Here is a 19,198-nt window from a genome sequence, read left to right on the forward strand (position 1 = left end):
ACAAACCATTTATAACTGTGTGTACAAATACTTTATTTATGAGAATTAACATAGGATCAATGCTTTACAAATGATGAACAAAGCATTTTGTAACAGTTTGCAACTGGTTTATAATGGGAAAATGATTTCATTTATAAGTGGTTGTTTCATTATTTATTAACTATAAATCATGTAGTTACAAACATATTTTTTGGATAGGCTTATTCACAATGAACAAACCATTTATAACTGTGTGAACAAATGCTTTACTGAAATACTGAAATGACTGAAATGATGAATGAACAAGAAATTGCTAATGATGAACAAACCATTAACTAATAAGTAACAAAGGCTTAACAAATTATGAATTGTGTGTAGTTATTATAAAGTGTTACGGAAGATTCATATATGTGAACTAAAACAGCAGATTCATGTGAAACCAAAACAGTACATCATACCAAAACAAAACAACATCATAAGGATGCATGTGAACTACAACAGCATCATAAGGATGCATGTGAACTAAAAATGTGAACTAAAACAGCATCATAAGGATGCATGTGAACTGCAACAGCATCATAAGGATGCATGTGAACTAAAACAGCATCATAAGGATGCATGTGAACAATTGTTGTGAATGTAATAGTTATTTGCACTGCACATTCATCACTATGAACTGTGTACCCCAAAAGTAATGGTTATGTGCAACTTACGACAAAACAATTTTAAGAAATAAAACTTGGATAAGTACTGTATTTAAAATTAAATAAACACTATGGATCTGTGGGATCTGACTTCAGAGTCACATGTACCACCATATACTGATAACACATCATCATAACTGACATCATCAAATTCTTATCTCTAACAAAACCTCAGAAAACAATAAGCCAGCAAGAGCCGCACATTATCTCCGCCTGCACAAACATTGCCGATGACGAACTCTCATGCCCCCTTGGACCAATATCTCTCTGATACTCTTATGATGAATTGGACGGGAGGACAATCAGCTGTGCTGGAGCTTATCAGGGAGAGATTGGCAGGGTGTGAGCTTGATTGAGTGATAGGGGCCTTTTGTCCGTGTTCTCTTTTCTAGTTCTACCCGTTTCTTATTTTGCACATAAAATTCACTAAAACATTCGTTTGTGCAGATCCCCTTCATCAATTTCACACAACGTATTCAAATTTAGGGAGAGGAACAAATCAAATACCATATGATATGCAGAGACTGATTATAATCTAATATTGTCTGTAATATATATTTAGTCGAATAGTTCACCTGTGCATGTAAAATGTGCACTTTTTATTTCTCTATACAAACACATCACACCAATTTCAGGCTGAAATTCAGAAATACTAATACAAACGAGAGCGAACTTTAACTTTATCTTTATCTCCACAGGGGCATAGCCTGTCGAGTATGCCTCCACCTAGCTTCTGTGACAGGCAGCCAAGATTTGCTCTGATGAAAAAAAACCTTGGCGTGCAAACTGAAGAAAATTACCCTCTCTTATATAACACTCAGAGACAGAGACAAAAGCAATGGGAAGCAATTGATACAATTGAACTGATAATCTGAAATAGACCTGCAGCATTAACAATAACAGTGTAATCGGTGGAAATTCCCCTTTGAATGAAGAGGGGTGTTTCACCTTTAAGTCTACAATAGGATAGAGTGATTTGAAGCAGTCAAGTAGGTAATTAAGATAAATCAGTGACAACACACCTGCACATTATGGTAAGAATTTTTCATGGGATTTTAGTACGCCATTTTCAATAGGAATAATACATCTGGTTTAAGTCTTTTCACAAAGGCCATTTTGAAACAATACAATTCTGTTTCAAATCTCATTTACACCAAAACTGTGCATCTCTGACACTCTGTGACACACACACACACACAAATATACACCGACACAAACACAAGCTCACACACAAATAAACACACTGACACTCACATTATATTGCATTATATCAGGAAAGCTGTACAAAAAGTAGCTTACATGTGACTAAATTTCAACAAATCTGACTCTAACAACATTTAGTGTGTCTGTGTGTGAAAGGGAGGATGATACAAAGTTTCAAAGATGTTGAACCGGGATGAAAGCCCCATAAAACCCCAATTATATTATATTTAGGTTATACTAAAGTGAAGTTCTTTTTGATAATCAATGTCTAAACTACAGGCATGAAAACCGGTTAAGAAATCAGAAATTGTAGACGTCATCCCAATTTGATGCTTGTTTTACGTCTTCCTTAACGTTTAAACTCCAGCGATATGCCATGTTGAGAAATATGCAACTACATTAAATATAAACAGACATGGCACCTGAATGGGTAGTGAATGCTCTTAATTACAAAACACTAGAAATAATGTCACATTAGGGGACCAAGGGATTCACAACTCATACAGCTTGAGTGGTGTGAGATGGTGTACTAAGGAAGTAGACCAAAAAATCCCATTCAAAGGACTCTGCCCAAAGGGCAAGTATGTACAGCTCAAGCACTACAGGAGTTTTCCATATGCAAAGTTTTTCAAAATATATTTCATACTCAAGCTACAAGCTTAAAATATTTTTTATTGTAGTCAAAAAAGTAAACCGGTTTTAGTGTCGATTCTTTTCTGGGGTCCATCCATCTTGGGCATTCTTAGCATAGCACAGCCCTGGGACCGTGTGCTCTCCGGCCACGGAGAGCATGTGAGCATTGGCAAAGAGGGTCTTTTCGGCTACAGGCAGTGTTTAAGGGGGACATAACATTTGACACTGTCACACACACACACACACACACACACACCTCAGAGGTCCATGCAAACTTCCTGTCTCTCTCAACCATCCATCAGGCTGCTGAGACGGTGCTTGGAGCCTCACGCTCGCTGCGATGCCCCGTCCAGCCTAGACAGACATATACACAAAATAACAGTGTTCAAAACCGGGGGAAGAGGAGGGGCAACGAGACAAACAGAAAGAGAAAGGAGAAACTGACCACAAGCAGGACTCATTTTTAGACTCATTGCCTGGGTTTTCCTGTCATTTTCACTGCTGGACGTTGATAATATTTTTCCACAGCCTGATTTTCCTCAGCCTTGCCATGATGGGGCTTCAGTAGGAGTCTATGGAGCTGGTGTTTACCAAAACAGACTTGCTGTTTGTCTTAGCAACTGTGACACAGCATCCTCTTTCCTGCAGATGCCTAATTTCATTTTCATCATACCAAATGGGACACACCATGGAGTCTAAAGTGATTACTCACAATTTATACGGACACACGGAATAGCAACAGCAGCACTTAATGTTACATTTTAGTGTCCACTCTTTGACATTAAATTAATTTCCTAATATGAGAGATGACGTGGCAATGATGTTTAGCAATGTTGTGTAATTATTTTGAGAATATCAGTTATTTAATTAGAATACATATATTATCAGGATTCATCAATAATGCACAGAATAATTATCTCAACACATTTGGACAAGGTTGTTCGTACCATCGGACATCGTAGTGGTTTTGTGTGGCAGCTTTTTCCTGAATTGTAGCATTTAGGCTCAACACAAACATGTTTTTCTTGGTTTCTGTCATCATAGTTTCCACAGTACGTGCATAAAGCTAAAGCCTTCTGGGAGGCACTTTCAGTAAACGCACTTGGGTCATGTTTCTATCCATGTTCCAGTCACTCAACAATGCCACTGGGCGCCTTAGACACACCCACCCCCACACACCTGCACACACACCACACACACACCTACACACAGGTGACCTGTCAGAATCAGAATTATTGTGGGTTTTTTTTTACCTCATTTTACCAACATTTCGATGGTGTCAGTCAACTCCTAAGGGCTGTAGTGAGCGGACATGGTAGGCATGTGAGAGGGGAACTTACAGTAGACCCACTACCCAAAAGGTCAACCAATTACCCCAACTATGACATTTGATGATGCAGCAATCAGTGTCTAGGCAATCTCATGTTTCTTGCACCCATAATATAGGCAGTCACAAAATATTACATGTGCACATAAATTAACCAAACTAAGACCAACTTTTCACAAGAAAAAAATAATAGCTTAAAAATGAATATGTTGTCATATTTATTAGAATATCACAGGAGCATTGCAACATGCCAGTGCTTTAATATAAAAAACAGCTCTGTTGCTTCAAAATATGAACACAGTAAAGTGGATAAACCAGAGTCCATTAGGTTTGGATGCAGCAGTATTTGCAGAGTAGGCAAGAATTATGACTAGAAAATACATCTCGAAGCACTTTCCACCAACAGCATCAGCTGGGCAGAAAGTCATTAGGCGCTGACCCCAGTAACTGATGCTATCAGCCAGTGTGTGTGAGTGTGCTGCCTGTTTTAAGCTCAGGCTTGCGTGAGTTGGAAACAGCCAGTTGACCAGCCCTGGCCAAAATCATATTTGTTCCTGTGGCAATCAAGTAGGGTCTGCTTAGGCTGTGTAGCTCATAACCTCCTCCACGCAGGCTATGCCTCTTAGTGCAATGTTAAGATTAACAGATGCACATGATTGACAATCACAAATCTGACTGGCACATTAAATAGAGAAAAATGTATAGTCAGACAAAGAAAAAGCCATTCATGAGTAGGTGTGCCTAAACTTTTTGGCTGGTATTGTATTTGCAAAAAAAGTCAAGTCGATGATGAACTAATAATGAAGTTTGAGTTTTTTCTTTAAGATCTTAATAGTCTGCTTTAACAAAATCCTCAGCCAAATCATTTTTGGCGCTGTCCAATGAGGGTTGTCAGGGATTTGAACATACTAACAAATTGCAAAAGCAAGGCTTTAAAGAGGTTCAACACTGCCCTCTTGTGTCTACTGATTATAGTTGGACACCTCAATTAAATTCTGATCCGGATCTCTAAAGTACAGGGAAGTGATTGGGCCCACTGCTCCACTTCTCTCCACCGGCCCCTCTTCAATGGCCACTCCACAGTCCTGCAAACAAACAAATCAAAGCTTTGAGAGTAAAAATAAGTGAAACGGTTCAGCAGTTTGTTGTCCATGAAAAATCTTGGTTGTCCATGAAAAATCTTGGTTGCTTAGGCTCAGATAATAACAATCACTACATGAGGTACGGAGTAGTGTGATGCACAACTGAAGAATGGGGGATGCAAAATAACTCAAAGGCCGAGAATTTAAAACGAATAGATGAGCTGTCGATCTTAAGCCTTCCACAGTTAACCTCTGACCTTTGTACAGCTGACATTTTACACACATTTAACAACAACAACGAATTCACCACACACATTATTAACCATAGATAAATATACACTAACCGTCATCAGTTCCCTCACTGGTAAAGGGTATCTATGACTGATGTGGCCTAATTTTTGGAGCTTAAGCTATATGTATGGGCTCACCTGGAGATGGGCGGCTACGGTGGTGAGAGAAGTCTTTGTGATTAGACACAAATCGGCTGAGCCTGGTGTGGGGCTCTGGGCTTTGGGCTCAAACTCTTTTCCAGACTGGTGCAGGTTGATCTTCTGCTGGCCGAAGCCCAGGGCCTTTCTGTCTCCCTGGAGGACGATTGAGATGGCGAATGGGAGCACACGTGAGGAGCAGAGGAGGCATAAGACAAATGGCCTGCTGCAGGTGCAGCAGCCCTCTCGCTGCTTAGAGGTACAATTCTAAAACTTGGCAAAGGTTTCCACCTAGTGGACAGTCAACCGAAATGATTTTGTCCCAAGATTTTGACTGCACTTAAGTGCCGCCTCTTTTACTCCTTGACATGGCCTATCAATAATGGCTTATCAAAGTGAGATATTTTACTCAGCAGCACCCCTTCAAAAGAGAAATGACCCAACTACTTACCTTAAAGGTAACAACCTCCATACCCAAAACTGAGGTGTAAAAATCAATAGTTTTGGGCACACTGCGCACAGTCAGAACCAGGTGGTCCACATGGCTGATCTGAACCGGGCAGGCACTTTTGAAGCAGACTCCAGATGTCAGTCGATATAGCAGGGGCTTGGATGGGTACATGGACAGTGGAATACAGTTTATTAATGGTATTGTCATGCGACAAATAGAGATGAGACTTGTGTACCATTCAATTATTAACTTCTAAGACAAATAACCGTGATAGGCTAAGTCAAGTAATCAACGTAGGGTAGGGTTAAGATAAGATTTCATGAACCATTTCTTGTTTCTCAGTCACATACTCCAGCATTTACGGTACAAGGAAATGTCAATCGACTCCAAGTACCCCTGGCTGCAGCTTGCAGATCGGGGCTGGGCTTAATGTGGGGTGGAGTGCAACGTTGAGCTCAGTCCAAAATCTTCACGTCATTCCCCGTTGACCTCTCTGTGTTCGTCTATTTACCTGGTTTTAATACTGTCTATGGAGTTTGATTTTTATACTTTTTTTTGTTTTTTTTTTACTATTTTTCGACTTTTCACTTTAAATGATATTCCAGACACATACTTTTTTTTTGCAGAAGATTAAGAAACACCATCACCTAACTTAGTACAGCATGTAAGTTCAAAAAAGAAAACTATAGAATGTAATATATCTCAAATGGGTTCAATATACATATATTTATGGGGATACGGGCAATATTTGTTGTAAGGCAGTGCGTGCAATGTCTTATATGGGCCTCACTGTGAAGTTCAATATCTGCTGTAGCTTCCCTGCAATATTCAGAACTCATAAAGATGTATGGATGGAGAAGGGGTGGGGTCGGTTTTATTATGCTCACTGTATACATACATGTACGTGTGACTGTCAATCAGTTGTCCCTAACAGTAGGCCTATGCTATGTGTAAATGTAACTTTTAATTAAATTGTGTCTGCTGCCTGTATGTGTCCACTTTATTCTGTATCCAGATTGCACAAAATAATTTATCTTAAAGGTTAATCATCATCATTATCAGAAAAATATAGCTAACAGATGGATGAATTATTATGTAATATTTAGCCTAAAGGAGATTCGGGGTTCATTGATAGGCTAGGCTACTGATGAAACCCTGCACACAGTGACAGCTGTTTGCAGCTCAGCTCACACATTTACTCTGTGTATTATAATAATAATATGATAATTTGTTATTGTAGACTAAAACATACATAATATGTCACAATTCAATTTCATTAACATAATGTTTACAAAATACCCTCTCAATAACTTTGAGATAGCTGTTCAGGATCAGGCAGACAAGTTAAAGTGGTTGTTGACCATGGGGTATATTATGCAGCTATGTGCAACAACAGACACATGGTAGGCTACATTTTCCTTTGGCACTCAGGCAGTGACAGCCAGTTTTTCACATCAAAGAAAATAGACTAGGCCTAGACATGAAAGGCATTAGACAGATAATATTGCTATTATTTATGCTATGTGACTGGTTATTTCATGCAGGCCTGGGCCTACAGCGAGTCTCGTAACCCCGTGTGTTTTTTTTTTTTCTCTTGAAGTTGAGGATACGCTTTTAGTTAAGCACTCTTCCTAGAGATAATGTTGAGAAATATTTAACTCGAACAGTAGCAAACAAAAAAACCAGGACATGGTCAGCGTGGAAAGACGTGCTCAACGTTGCGCTCCGCCCACACTGAACCCCAGCTCCGATCTGCGAACTGCAGCCAGGGGCTCGCTTCTCATCGACTCTGCAAACGTTTTAAAACCAGAGCCCCTACCTTAATAGACATTTTCTGGCTTAACACTTCTTATTGACTATTCAGGAAGTAAAGTATCGACATAGGCTAATATAAGTTGAAAACATATCTATGATAGTCTGTTAAGAAAACGGCGTACCAATAACACATAGTATAAGACTACTAGCTACTACAGTAGATGTACACAGACAGATAGCCCATCTTCACGGACTTTTACGCAGGTAATTTCTACAAAACCATTAGAAAAGATGAGCACATTAGGCTACTAACACCTTCATACCTTGCTATAGGCTAGTTGGAAACGTGATAAAACGCAGAGTGTCCTCAAAGCCATCGTCGAAGTTAACAGAAGTATGTTGAAACTTCTTCTAAATATATAGGCGGAGCGAGATATTTCATCAGGAGCCACTTCCGGGAACGGAGAAAATCAACCTTAGGTGTGCGCCTGGTTATTATAGTGCATGACAATGCACTGTAGTGTTCTTCCTAGCACAGGGAGGGAAAGTGAAAACCAGCGCCCCAAGTGGTTGCGTTCCTATCGAAGAGCAGCTCCAATGTTAAGTCCCATAGACCTCTTTTTTAAAAAATATTGTGAAGCCAAATCAGCGATGTTATCCACCAAAAATATTTTTCAGTGTCTATACAGTAATAATATTCTAACTGTGAAAATGTCAGACCCTATTTTGCCTTATTTAAGAAAATCGAAATTGCTCCTTTTGTTTCATAAACGAACTACAAAAGAAGTCACGTGACTTTACCCTTCAACGTTTCTCACGGTAGCATGGTTTGTTTATTAGCCTGGTTAGCATTGACACTTAACACTTACAGCTAACTCTTCATGTGAGTAGAAGCACAACACCAGTTATCCTGACATAAAGTTATCACCACGCGGTTTACATCACGTTCCGTTATTACAAAAACATGTTAAGCCAGTTAAGCAAATTGCCGTATTGATCAGATAGAGATTAAGTGCCCAAACATGTGACTTCACATGCAGCTGTAGTTCCTTATCACCATGTTACGACAAAAACTCAAAACAATTCAACTGATCCTAAAAATAATGTATGACCACTTGAAGCAATAGAGGTGACCCCAGTGCCTAACATATGAAAGGCATTAAATTAAGATCCCAATGTGCACCGAGATATATTTTTTCTAAAAAAAAAATCCCATCCACTCCGCTAAACTCTAGGAACGCAACCACTAGATGGCGATGAGATTACTTTCCCTCCCTATTATTCCACTGACTGCTTTTTCCGTACGTACGCTTCAACTTTCTCTTCAACCATTTAACCTACATTATTTAAAATTTCCCCATAGACTTTAACATTGGCCATTATGACATCACCATAGCAATTAGAATCCTGTGCCAGGTGTTCATGGCCACCTGCAGCAACTGTCACTCTCTCAGGCTCTTTTAAGGCGGGGATCACATTAGCCAGCGGCAAGCGGCAGGTTTCCTATTGTTCTCTGGTTCGTCAGCGTAACGGTGGCAACGCTGCTAGCGTTGAACAAGCTGAGCGTTGAACTTGGTTCAACTTTCAAAGCGCAACGTATTCAATTGACAAACCGTTTGTGTTGCTTAGGAACGAGAAAAAACGTCTTATGTTCTGAGCGTTGCGTTAGCAATTCTCGTCACGCTCTCACCAGTGCCGCGTGCGCGGGACGCAGACACGGAAGAGCGTACCATAGGCTTAAGACTACAGATCAGAGAGAGTTAAAGCTGAGCTAGTAATCAAGGATCTTTGTACAGATCCTGTTCAACTTCTATACAGTCTATGGTTCCCTCTGCCCAAAACTGTTTCAAAATAAAAGTCCTCACTACAATAATTCACTGTTAAACAATTTAACCATTTAAACTACTCAACTATAGACCGATTTACAGTTACTGTAAATCGGTCTATTTAATTGTTCAGCCATTCCAACTGTCAGTTATCATCAACTATGCCTCCAGCCAACTACATTAAACTACCACCTACCTAGCAACCAACATCAACCATTGGAATTAAGCATCTATGTCAGTTACCATTGCAACCAACATGATTATATTAACAAACCACTGTAGTAACTCCTTTATTTCTGATAGTAGCCACCATAAACACCCTAACAACAACCTAGTGACGACCTCAAGTACCCTAGCAACAGCCTAGCAACCACTTTCACAGTTAAAATCTAGCAACCAACATAGCAACCAACACGATTAACCTAGCAACCAGCATAACAAGCACCATAACTACCCTAGCAACAGCCTAGCAACCACCTCAATTACCCTAGCAACAGCCTAGCAACCATGTCAAATACCCTAGCAACAGCCTAGCAACCAGTTCCACAGTAACAACCTAGCAACCAATATAGCAACCAATGAGATTAACCTACAGTAGCAACCAGCATAGCAACCACCACAACTAACCTAGCAACAGCCTAGCAACCACCTCAAGTATTCTAGCAACAACCTATCAACCACCTCCACGTTGACATCCTAGCAACCAACATAGCAACCAACATGATTAACCTAGCAACCACCTCAAATACTCTAGAAACAGCCTAGCAACCACTTTCACGGTTAAAGCAACACTAAAGCACTTTTCCTCTGTTGCAAGCACGCTATTTGTTTATCTAGCACCGGCTTTCAAATAACGATGTCCACAGACACGGTAGAGTATGTTGCATGATTTAATGAAAGTATGATGCAGTGTTTCCCATACATTGACTAATCTGTGGCGGGGCGCCATATAATCAAAACCGGCCGCCACACATTAATCTTCTAAATTTATGGTAAATTTAATTTAAAGATAAGATACAATCCTTTCATTGAGCTGCACTTTTTATGCACGCAGCCTTTCCTTGCCCCGCCCCGCTCTCTCTCAGTAACGAGCCCGCTGCCCCTCCTCTGCATGTGCATTTAACAAAAAATTAATGATTGTTGAACGATTGTTGTTGCCACATATAATAAAAGCATAGCATAGAAGATGACGGGCTAAATTGCTACTAAATCCGTTTAGCATCGTGACAATGCTGCGCAAATTTGTTAAAAACTGCTGCATTAAAGTTAACTGCTAAGGTCTTATCACAACATAGTACAATGAGGAGACTAAACTAAGTTAAGTTATGCAATCAAGCAGTATGTCAAAGCTAACGTTAGAATACTGTTTGGATGTTGAGTTTAGCATGCTTACTTACAGCTGCTTGTCAATTTCATTACTCATGCAGGGCTCATTTTATTGACTCTGACACTGAATATTTGCAAAATCCCGATGTAAATGGAAAAGTGTTTTCCAAGACTCAAAAGGGCTTGTCCCAAGGAGAAGTACGAACCGTTATTTTAACTAACTACATAGAAAATGTTATGAATTGCATCCACACATCAGCAGCCTTTTAAACGGTGTTACCCTCACGAACGTCTTAAAGTGACAGGCGCTCAATTAGACGCAAGTCAAATTTGTAGTTTCTTATGTCTCATTCCATTGAACTACAGATCTGCTACCCGATCTGGCAAACTTACATAGTGGGGTTATAGCCGATAGAGGGCCGCGAAGCGAATACAGAAGTGCCGTTCACCCTATTACGAGTTGATGAACCACTGAAATGATTTTGGAAACATTATATTAAGGTACAAAAAACTCTTTGGTGTTGCTATAAAATCTAGCAACAAGCATAGCAACCATCTCAAGTACCCTAGCAATAGCCTAGCAACCATGTCAAATACCCTAGCAACAGCCTAGCAACCACTTCCACTGTTACAACCTCCACTGTAGCAACCAATATAGCAACCAATGAGATTAACATAGCAACCTGCATGGCAACCACAACAACTAGCCTAGCAACAGCCTATCAACCATCTCAAGTACCCTAGTAACAACCAATCAATTAACCACTTCCACAATGACAACCTAGCAACCACTTGAGTTACTATAGCAACCGCCAGAACTACCTTAGCAACACCCTAGCAACCATCTGAATTACCCTAGCAATAACATAGCAACCACCACTATAATGTCAACTTAGCAACCACCATAGCAACCAACATGATTACCCTAGCAACCATCATAGCAACCGTTTTATTTTGCATAGCAACCACCATATGTTCCCTAGCAACAACCTAGCAACCATCTGAATTATCCTAGCAACAACCTAGAAACCACCACTATGTCAACCTAGCAACCAGCATGATTACCTTAGCAACCACCATAGCAACCACTTTATTTTGCATAGCAACACTCTAGCAAGCATATGATTTACCTTAGCAGCAACCTAACAACCACCATTACAATGTCAACCTAGCAACCGCCATAGCAACCAACATGATTACCCTAGCAACCACTTTATTTGGCATAGCAACCATCATATGTACCCTGGCAACACCATTGTAACTATCTCTGTATTATCTGTCTTTACTCTGTATGATATTTTACATCATATGTTTTGCATTTTCATGCACTGGTAATTCCCTGGAATTACATTTTCTATTTTTTCTGCTGCTGTTGGCCCGGTTGCTACGTACGCTCATAGATAGCCTATTACAAAGCTTTATAATATCTATGCGTACGCTCATCAATATGTCAACGACACACCTCTTAGGCCTACTTTATGCAGATAGGACTACTACTGCTTGTTGCATCTTACTCATAAAATGGTTCATATTCCTCCCCCCTCTTCCACATTGCTCTGTTGTCTGCAAATAATGCTACACCGATAGACCTTTCTACACTTTTAAACACGTCATTTATCATTATTGAGAATAATATTATTAATATAATATAGGATTAATAATACTCCCTTGAGGAGTGTAATTGTCTACTTTAAATACTCTTCACTTAAAACTTTAACTATAATTCTCCTTTCAGATAAAAAAAAATGAATTAACCCATGCAAACACTCTCCCCTGAAATAACTTGATAAGAAGCCCCTCCTTCCACATCATGTCATATACTTTCTCTATGATAAAAAAAATATGGCTAAGGCAGTTTCCTTGTTTACTTAAGCCATTCTAATTAGATCTTCGAGTAACACTGTTGGGTCCATGGTCCCCCTACCCTTTTTAGTCCATGGGCCAGATGAGATGTCGGTACCACTCAAGGTGGCAAAGGTTGCTTATACTTTTTGAAAAGATACATGTCTGTAGTTAACATTTTTGTATGATAACCCTTCTGGAATCACAGCTAAATTAGTGTTATCAGCTGTTAAAGTTACCCTCCCCCATTGAAAAAACACATTTTTGACGCAGGTGCCCATCTTGCTATTGGCCTTTGTTAAAGACATATTTGAATAATTGATTTATTATGTTTGGTATCATTTTAAAGAGGACAATCTGAAAAGCTTTCGTTCAAGTCATTTTATGAACACATTGGACAAATACAGCCGACCCTGGAGCTCTTCAAACTTTTAATCACACAAATATTCCTGCCATTTCCTCCTAAATCATCTTTTTTCTTTTAATCCTGTGGCATCAGGCAGAATCAGAGTCATTCTGAGGTGCTGATTTTCAGCTTTATATCAGGCATGGTGTTTTTTTGAAGAAAGGTAGTTTTGCCAACCTCTGAGGTTTCCTTTGGTATTGGACTCTTGACTTTAATTTATACTCAACCATCTTCTGGGCTTTGTGATTTTGTAGTTTATTTTGCTATTACTGGTCCTGTCAGCACTGTCTGACCACTTCTATTTGATCTGCATCTGTTGCCTGAGCTTCAGACAGTGACAAATGTATGCTTGTTTGTGTGAGGCCAAAACGGGTGCTTGAACATAACTTCTTGTCCATGAAGGGTTGAGACTAGACCAGGGTCAAACCTGAAACTTAAAAAGCCTCAAACACTGACCCTGGTGCTTCACATGAAAATTAATGGTTCTCTATCAGTCAAACTACTCAGTGTTAATCAATAGGAATACACTCCTCGATCACGTGATCACCACTGAAGTCCTCTAATAGGTTATATTGGCGCGAAACGGCTCGGCTATATATTAGCCGGCACGGCCAATGGCAAACACTCTTTAAGGGCTTTCAGACATACGTGTAAGACCGGAGGTTCTGTGGATGTTAAACGGTTGGGCCGTTTATCTGATCATAAACAGTCATATGGAAGTCCGAACTTAGCTGGCTGTTCTACTGCTCCCCTCTAGTATTTCCTCCTCACATTATGTAAATGAGCTATGTCTGAACAAAGCGGAGAACATGCGGTTAAGATTCACACCATGTGAGAACATGTCAATGACATTTCTTTCGTGCGTCCATGTGGCGGGAGTACTTAAATGCCAGGGTCATGACCATGATGGAGTGGCATAATGCTGTCCAGAAAATCTCCGACCTGGAAAGATGAAGACATCACGGAGCTACATGAGGGCAGACAGCGTCGTGATAGAATACATGAAGGGAACCGCAAGAGACACGTTGATGTAGGCCTACAACCACATCGCAAGGCCAAAGGAATTCAAAAGACCAAATCAACATAAGCAGAAGGCGCTGAAAAGGCAGTACAACAACGTCATTGATGACAATAACAGTATTACAGTATTATATAAGAGTATTTAATAAATTGTTAGCCAACACGGTCGGTTTTCTGTTCATTGCTAGCCTTCTCATGACCTCACTGCTTAGCCCGATATTTGTTTAGAATGAATAATGCCTAGCTAGAGAAAATGAAAAGAAAACCCAACTTTATTCCAAGCTCCTTACGTAAATGCAATAGACATACAGTATTTGACTTGCAGGAGCACACAAAAGGCATGTGAATATCTGACCTCCGTTTGACAAACCTCCGCATATACTCCGGAGGTTATGTCTGAAAGCCCTATTTCATTCTTCATTGACGTCTATTGCCACTGGTCTGAGAACGGAAGAATAGGATCTGAAACAACTGACGGAAGACAGAATAAATAAATAAATAAATAAATCAAATCATAAAAAAGCAAGTATGTCTGAGGCTGCCCAAATGAAGCAGTGTGTCCAGGGGTGTGAGCAGTTCATCCCCGCCCTGGACCCACATTCCATTTGCATAAACTGTCTGGGTATATCTCATGCCCGGACAGAGTTGGCGGTCCCACAATTCTGCTCGCACTGCGAGTGGCTGGGGGCAAAGGCTGTCCTCTTCCGGGCTCGCTTGCTTGAGGAGATGGAAGCCAACGGCCCCCCTCCCAGCCCGCCTCTAGGAGCCACTCGCGCTTCCCGAGTGGCTGCTGGTCGAGCAGGGGGAGACGAATTTGCCGGTCGGGCTGGCTGCAGAGTCCCCCATTGGTGATTTTGCTGCGGCCTCTCCAGGAAGCTCTCTGGGGTCTCATGATGATGACCAGGTGTCCTTCGTGGCCTCCGAGTGTAGCTCGCTGGAGCAGATCCCGGAGGAGAGTGTAGGGGATGATGCGCTATCCAGCGCGATCACCCGTCCAGGGCTTCGGGCCTTACTCTGCCCTGCACGGGGCAGAGGAGCAGGGGCTGATCCACCTGCCCAAGGTGGAGGAGGCGCTGGCTGCCTACCTCGCCCCCCAAGGAGCATCAGCCCGTAGCCCGGCCACTCTGCCATCTAAGCTGTGCAGGGCCACTGCCGGTCAGGCGTCTAAGGCTTACGCCTGTCTGGGGCAGGCATGCCGTGCCCTCAACACCACAGCATTCCTCCAGGTCTACGCCGGGGAGAGCATGAGGTTGGCTGCGGAGGACGACGAAGCCCTGACTCTACTATCTGAATAGAGGAGAGCACTGGACCTGGCCTTGCGGGCCTCGAAGTGCGCAGCCCTGGCACAGGGTAGAGCAATAGGCCATTTGGTGTGGCTGGTACACCAAATCTGTGGCTCACGCTATCCCAGCTACCCGACAGGGAGAAGACTCCATTGCTGGATGCGCCTATCTCCTCCTCCAGATTGTTGAGAGTATGAGGGAGCATTTTGAGGTGCTGCAGAATAGTGCAGTAGCACACAAGATATTGCTGCCCCGGCAGGAAGCGATCTTCCATCCCGCCACCCCACTAGCTCCGATGGCGGTACATCGGCAGATACAGCGGCGCAGGCAGCACCCGCAGCAGCAGCAGCCAGGCATTCGCTCCCCGCAGCTATGCGGTCTGGCAAAAAGGTTGCTGTTATGGGCTAGGTGTCACCTCTCAGTCCGCGCAGTTCATGTTCCGGGAGAACAGAACAAGGCGGCAGATATGCTCACGAGGGGCCCCCAATCACTTGCCTGGCTCCGCCCTCCAACGTACTTCCGCTCAATTTTCATTTCCCTTCAGTAAGTTGTCTGCGGTATATTCACAGGTTTTCTCAGGCCAAAAATGTGCAGGTCCAATCAGCAAACAGAGGGAGTAGCTGAGAACGATGACGTTGAGGTTGTGCGCTAGTTTGAGCATGACATACGTTATGACCAAATGTTAGCGATTGGTTATGGCAGATCCAGAGTGGCTCTAGGCAGATCCAATAGCTTTAAACTTCAACAGAGTACCCGCATTCAAGAAAGTTAATGCTCAGCAATAGAAAGTGGCCAGACTCTCGGTACATTATGAAATATGTATAAGAGTTTGGTAGGACCAGGCTACCCTATCACATTGGGAGTGGCATCTTCACCCACAGGTGGTGGAGTGGGTGTGACAGGGCTTCGGGAAAGGTCATGTCGATCTCTTTGCCTCGCGTGAGACGATACACTGTGTGAAGTGGTTTTCCCTGACCGAGAGCGATGCTCTGCTGGGAGTGGATGCTCTGGCACACGAATGGCCGAAGGCCTTGCTGTATGCTTTCCCCCCAGAGGCATTGATCCCAGCGATGTTGGAGAGAGTGAGGAGAGGCAGGCACAAAGTGATTCTGATAGCCCCTCATTGGCCCGATCAGATTTGGTTTCTGGTTTGACCCTGGTCTGGTCTCAACTCCTTCATGGACAAGAAATTATGTTCAAGCACTTGTTTTGGCCTCGCACAAACAAGCATACATTTGTCACTGTCTGAAGCTCAGATCAAATACAAGTGGTCAGACAGTACTGACAGGACCAGCAATAGCAAAATAAAATACAAAATCACAAAGCCCAGAAGATGGTTGAGTATAAATTAAAGTCAAGAGTCCAATAGCAAAGGAAACCTCAGAGGTTGGCAAAACTACCTTTCTTCAAAAAAAGTTCAAAATCAGCACCTCAGAATGATTCTGATTCTGCCTGATGCCACAGGATTAAAAGAAAAAAGATGATTTAGGAGGGAATGGCAGGAATATTTGTGTGATTAAAAGTTTGAAGAGCTCCAGGGTCGGCTGTATTTGTCCAATGTGTTCATAAAATGACTTGAACGAAAGCTTTTCAGATTGTCCTCTTTAAAATGATACCAAACATAATAAATCAATTATTCAAATATGTCTTTAACAAAGGCCAATAGCAAGATGGGCACCTGCGTCAAAAATGTGTTTTTTCAATGGGGGAGGGTAACTTTAACAGCTGTTAACACTAATTTAGCTGTGACTCCAGAAGGGTTATCATACAAAAATGTTAACTACAGACATGTATCTTTTCAAAAAGTATAAGCAATCTTTGCCACCTTGAGTGGTACCGACATCTCATCTGCCCCATGGACTATTTTAAATCCACACTGATAGTTCTGTATCAACTCTTTAGTCTCTAACGAGAATACCAGTCTGTCGTTTACCATTCTTCCCCTTTCCCACCTGACATAAGGGCAATGGGCCTATAATTACCAGGCACTTTAGCATCTTTGCCAGGCTTCCTGATAAGAATGATGACCGATTCCTTCCTTGTGCATGGGATTATCTACCCCTTCTACCCATATTTTGTTGTAAAGACCCAGTAATACTTCCTTACCTTTATCAGTGAGAATTTCTAGCATTGAGTAACAAACCCTTTTCTTTTCCTGGCGATGATTTACCCACTTTCCTCAAATCACAATTAAATTCCATCATTGTAAATTTGTATCTTAGTATGTCCTAGTATCTTCCCTTCCTCTCCTTCTGATCTAATTTTGATTCACTGTGCACTTTCACTAAGGTCTCTGCTATTAGTAAATAATTCTCATCCATCATCACTGGATACTCAAACTCTCTCCCATTATCGCTCATTTTCTTATCATTCCCCAAACTTGTTGTATTGGCGTGGTTCTTCCCATAGATATATATAGAACACTAGATGTCTCACGGCGGCGTCCAGAACGCATCTAGTGTTCTATATATATCTATGGTTCTTCCAATGGAATCACAAAACCTCCAATATTGTTTAGCCTTCTTTATTGTTTGTCTCTATAACTGCTTGCAAACTCTTGTAGGCTACTCAATCATACTCTAAAAATGATGTGTCCTTTTTACAATTCATAATGCTCCATTTCTATGCTTTATACATTCACTACAGTCCATAGACCACAATGGCACAATTCTACAGTTTTTAGGTTTAGTTTTTGGAACAGCTACTTCTACTGCTGCATCCATTTTGTTCCCCTACATAAAATATCTCCATTTTGACCTTTATCTACTCAACAGTCTATATTTAAGCTCTCTAAATAGACCTCTGAAGTTCGCCTACAAAAAGGAATCAAAGCTGCTATCTTTGCCCATATAAGGAGATCCGGGTGTTAATTGAAGCTAACTGCCTATGACAAGTTGAATTGTAAGTTAGCTCTGGGGTATCAAAGATAAAAGTGTGCCGTCTTCACGTACCGAAGATCACAGTATCCACGAAGGCAGAGGACAAAACGTCTGAATTTTCGATTTCTTCGTCCCCGCGAGAGTTTAACAGGTGAGATAATTCAAAATCCCCATGTTATTTTCCCATTGGAAAAATCTCAAGATACCGGATCTCCTTATTTGGGCAAAGATGGTAGGTTTTTTGTAGGCGAACTTCAGGGGTCTATTCATCCTAATCAGCTTTTTTAACATCCACCTTCCATCTCTCATTACTGTACATGTTCTCTTACCAACTCCACTCCTATATGAATTGCAATTGTAAAATGGTCACTACCTATGGTACTTTCCCTTAATACTTCCCAATTGCATTCAGCTACTGTCAGTAGCTAAAGTAAGTAATCTATTGCAGATTCATATGCCCTCACTACATCTATCCTCATACCTGAACCATCGGTTAAATAGAGATAACATCATGTTAAACTAAGTTAACTCTTAGTTATCTCCTTTGCAGCAGATCTAACGTGAACATGCGAACCCGCCGGCCCATTTTCAAAACCCAGTGTGGCCCTTGAGCCAAAAAGTTTGCCCACCCCTGCCCTACACCCTATCCTTTCTTACACTAATATACTCCTTTATGACTAGGTCTAATGACTGTTTTAGCCATGTTGAACACAAATTATATCTGGCTTACTTTCTAAATTATTTATAAAAAACCTTTTAACTCTTACCCATTTGCAACAATACTTCTTACATTGTAAAATCAATAAGTTATTGAAGGTGTGGTGGTTCACTCATTTCACCCTGTATCTTTTCCCATGATAGATTTTCCATATTCAGGAATGTTGCAGCAGCTTTGACAATTATTTTTAATTCTGCCGTTTTCGTTTTTACTTAATCAGAACAATTTACCACTTAAAGGAACACGCCACACATCCTCCTTTGGCCTTCTGCTTTCACCTCCATCACTAACTTGTGTTACCAGTATCTCATGTCTCTACTTTCTTTATTGACAACC

General features: G+C 41.3%; 1 protein-coding gene across 1 annotated transcript; it reads right to left on the reverse strand.

Annotated features, from left to right (window-relative positions):
* Positions 1 to 4,049: 4,049 nt before the first annotated feature.
* Positions 4,050 to 8,086, reverse strand: glod5 (glyoxalase domain containing 5). Its single transcript, XM_042074202.1, has 4 exons — positions 7,886 to 8,086; positions 5,808 to 5,963; positions 5,357 to 5,512; positions 4,050 to 4,931 (listed from the first exon to the last, which is right to left on the reverse strand). Exons 1-4 carry the CDS (start codon positions 7,937 to 7,939, stop codon positions 4,809 to 4,811), a joined length of 489 nt encoding a protein of 162 aa, XP_041930136.1. The 5' UTR covers positions 7,940 to 8,086; the 3' UTR covers positions 4,050 to 4,808.
* Positions 8,087 to 19,198: the final 11,112 nt, after the last annotated feature.

The sequence above is a fragment of the Alosa sapidissima genome, chromosome 20, assembly GCF_018492685.1.
Source record: "Alosa sapidissima isolate fAloSap1 chromosome 20, fAloSap1.pri, whole genome shotgun sequence".
NCBI classification, from domain to species: Eukaryota; Metazoa; Chordata; class Actinopteri; order Clupeiformes; family Clupeidae; genus Alosa; species Alosa sapidissima.

Coding starts and splice junctions, on each gene's coding strand:
- glod5 (XM_042074202.1), bottom strand. CDS start 7,939: ATGGCTTTGAGGACACTCTGCGTTTTATCACGTTTCCAACTAGCCTAT. Junction 5,513..5,807: donor TGGAGGTTGTTACCTTTAAG/GTAAGTAGTTGG, acceptor ATCGTCCTCCAG/GGAGACAGAAAGGCCCTGGG. Junction 4,932..5,356: donor CCGTAGCCGCCCATCTCCAG/GTGAGCCCATAC, acceptor GTTTGTTTGCAG/GACTGTGGAGTGGCCATTGA.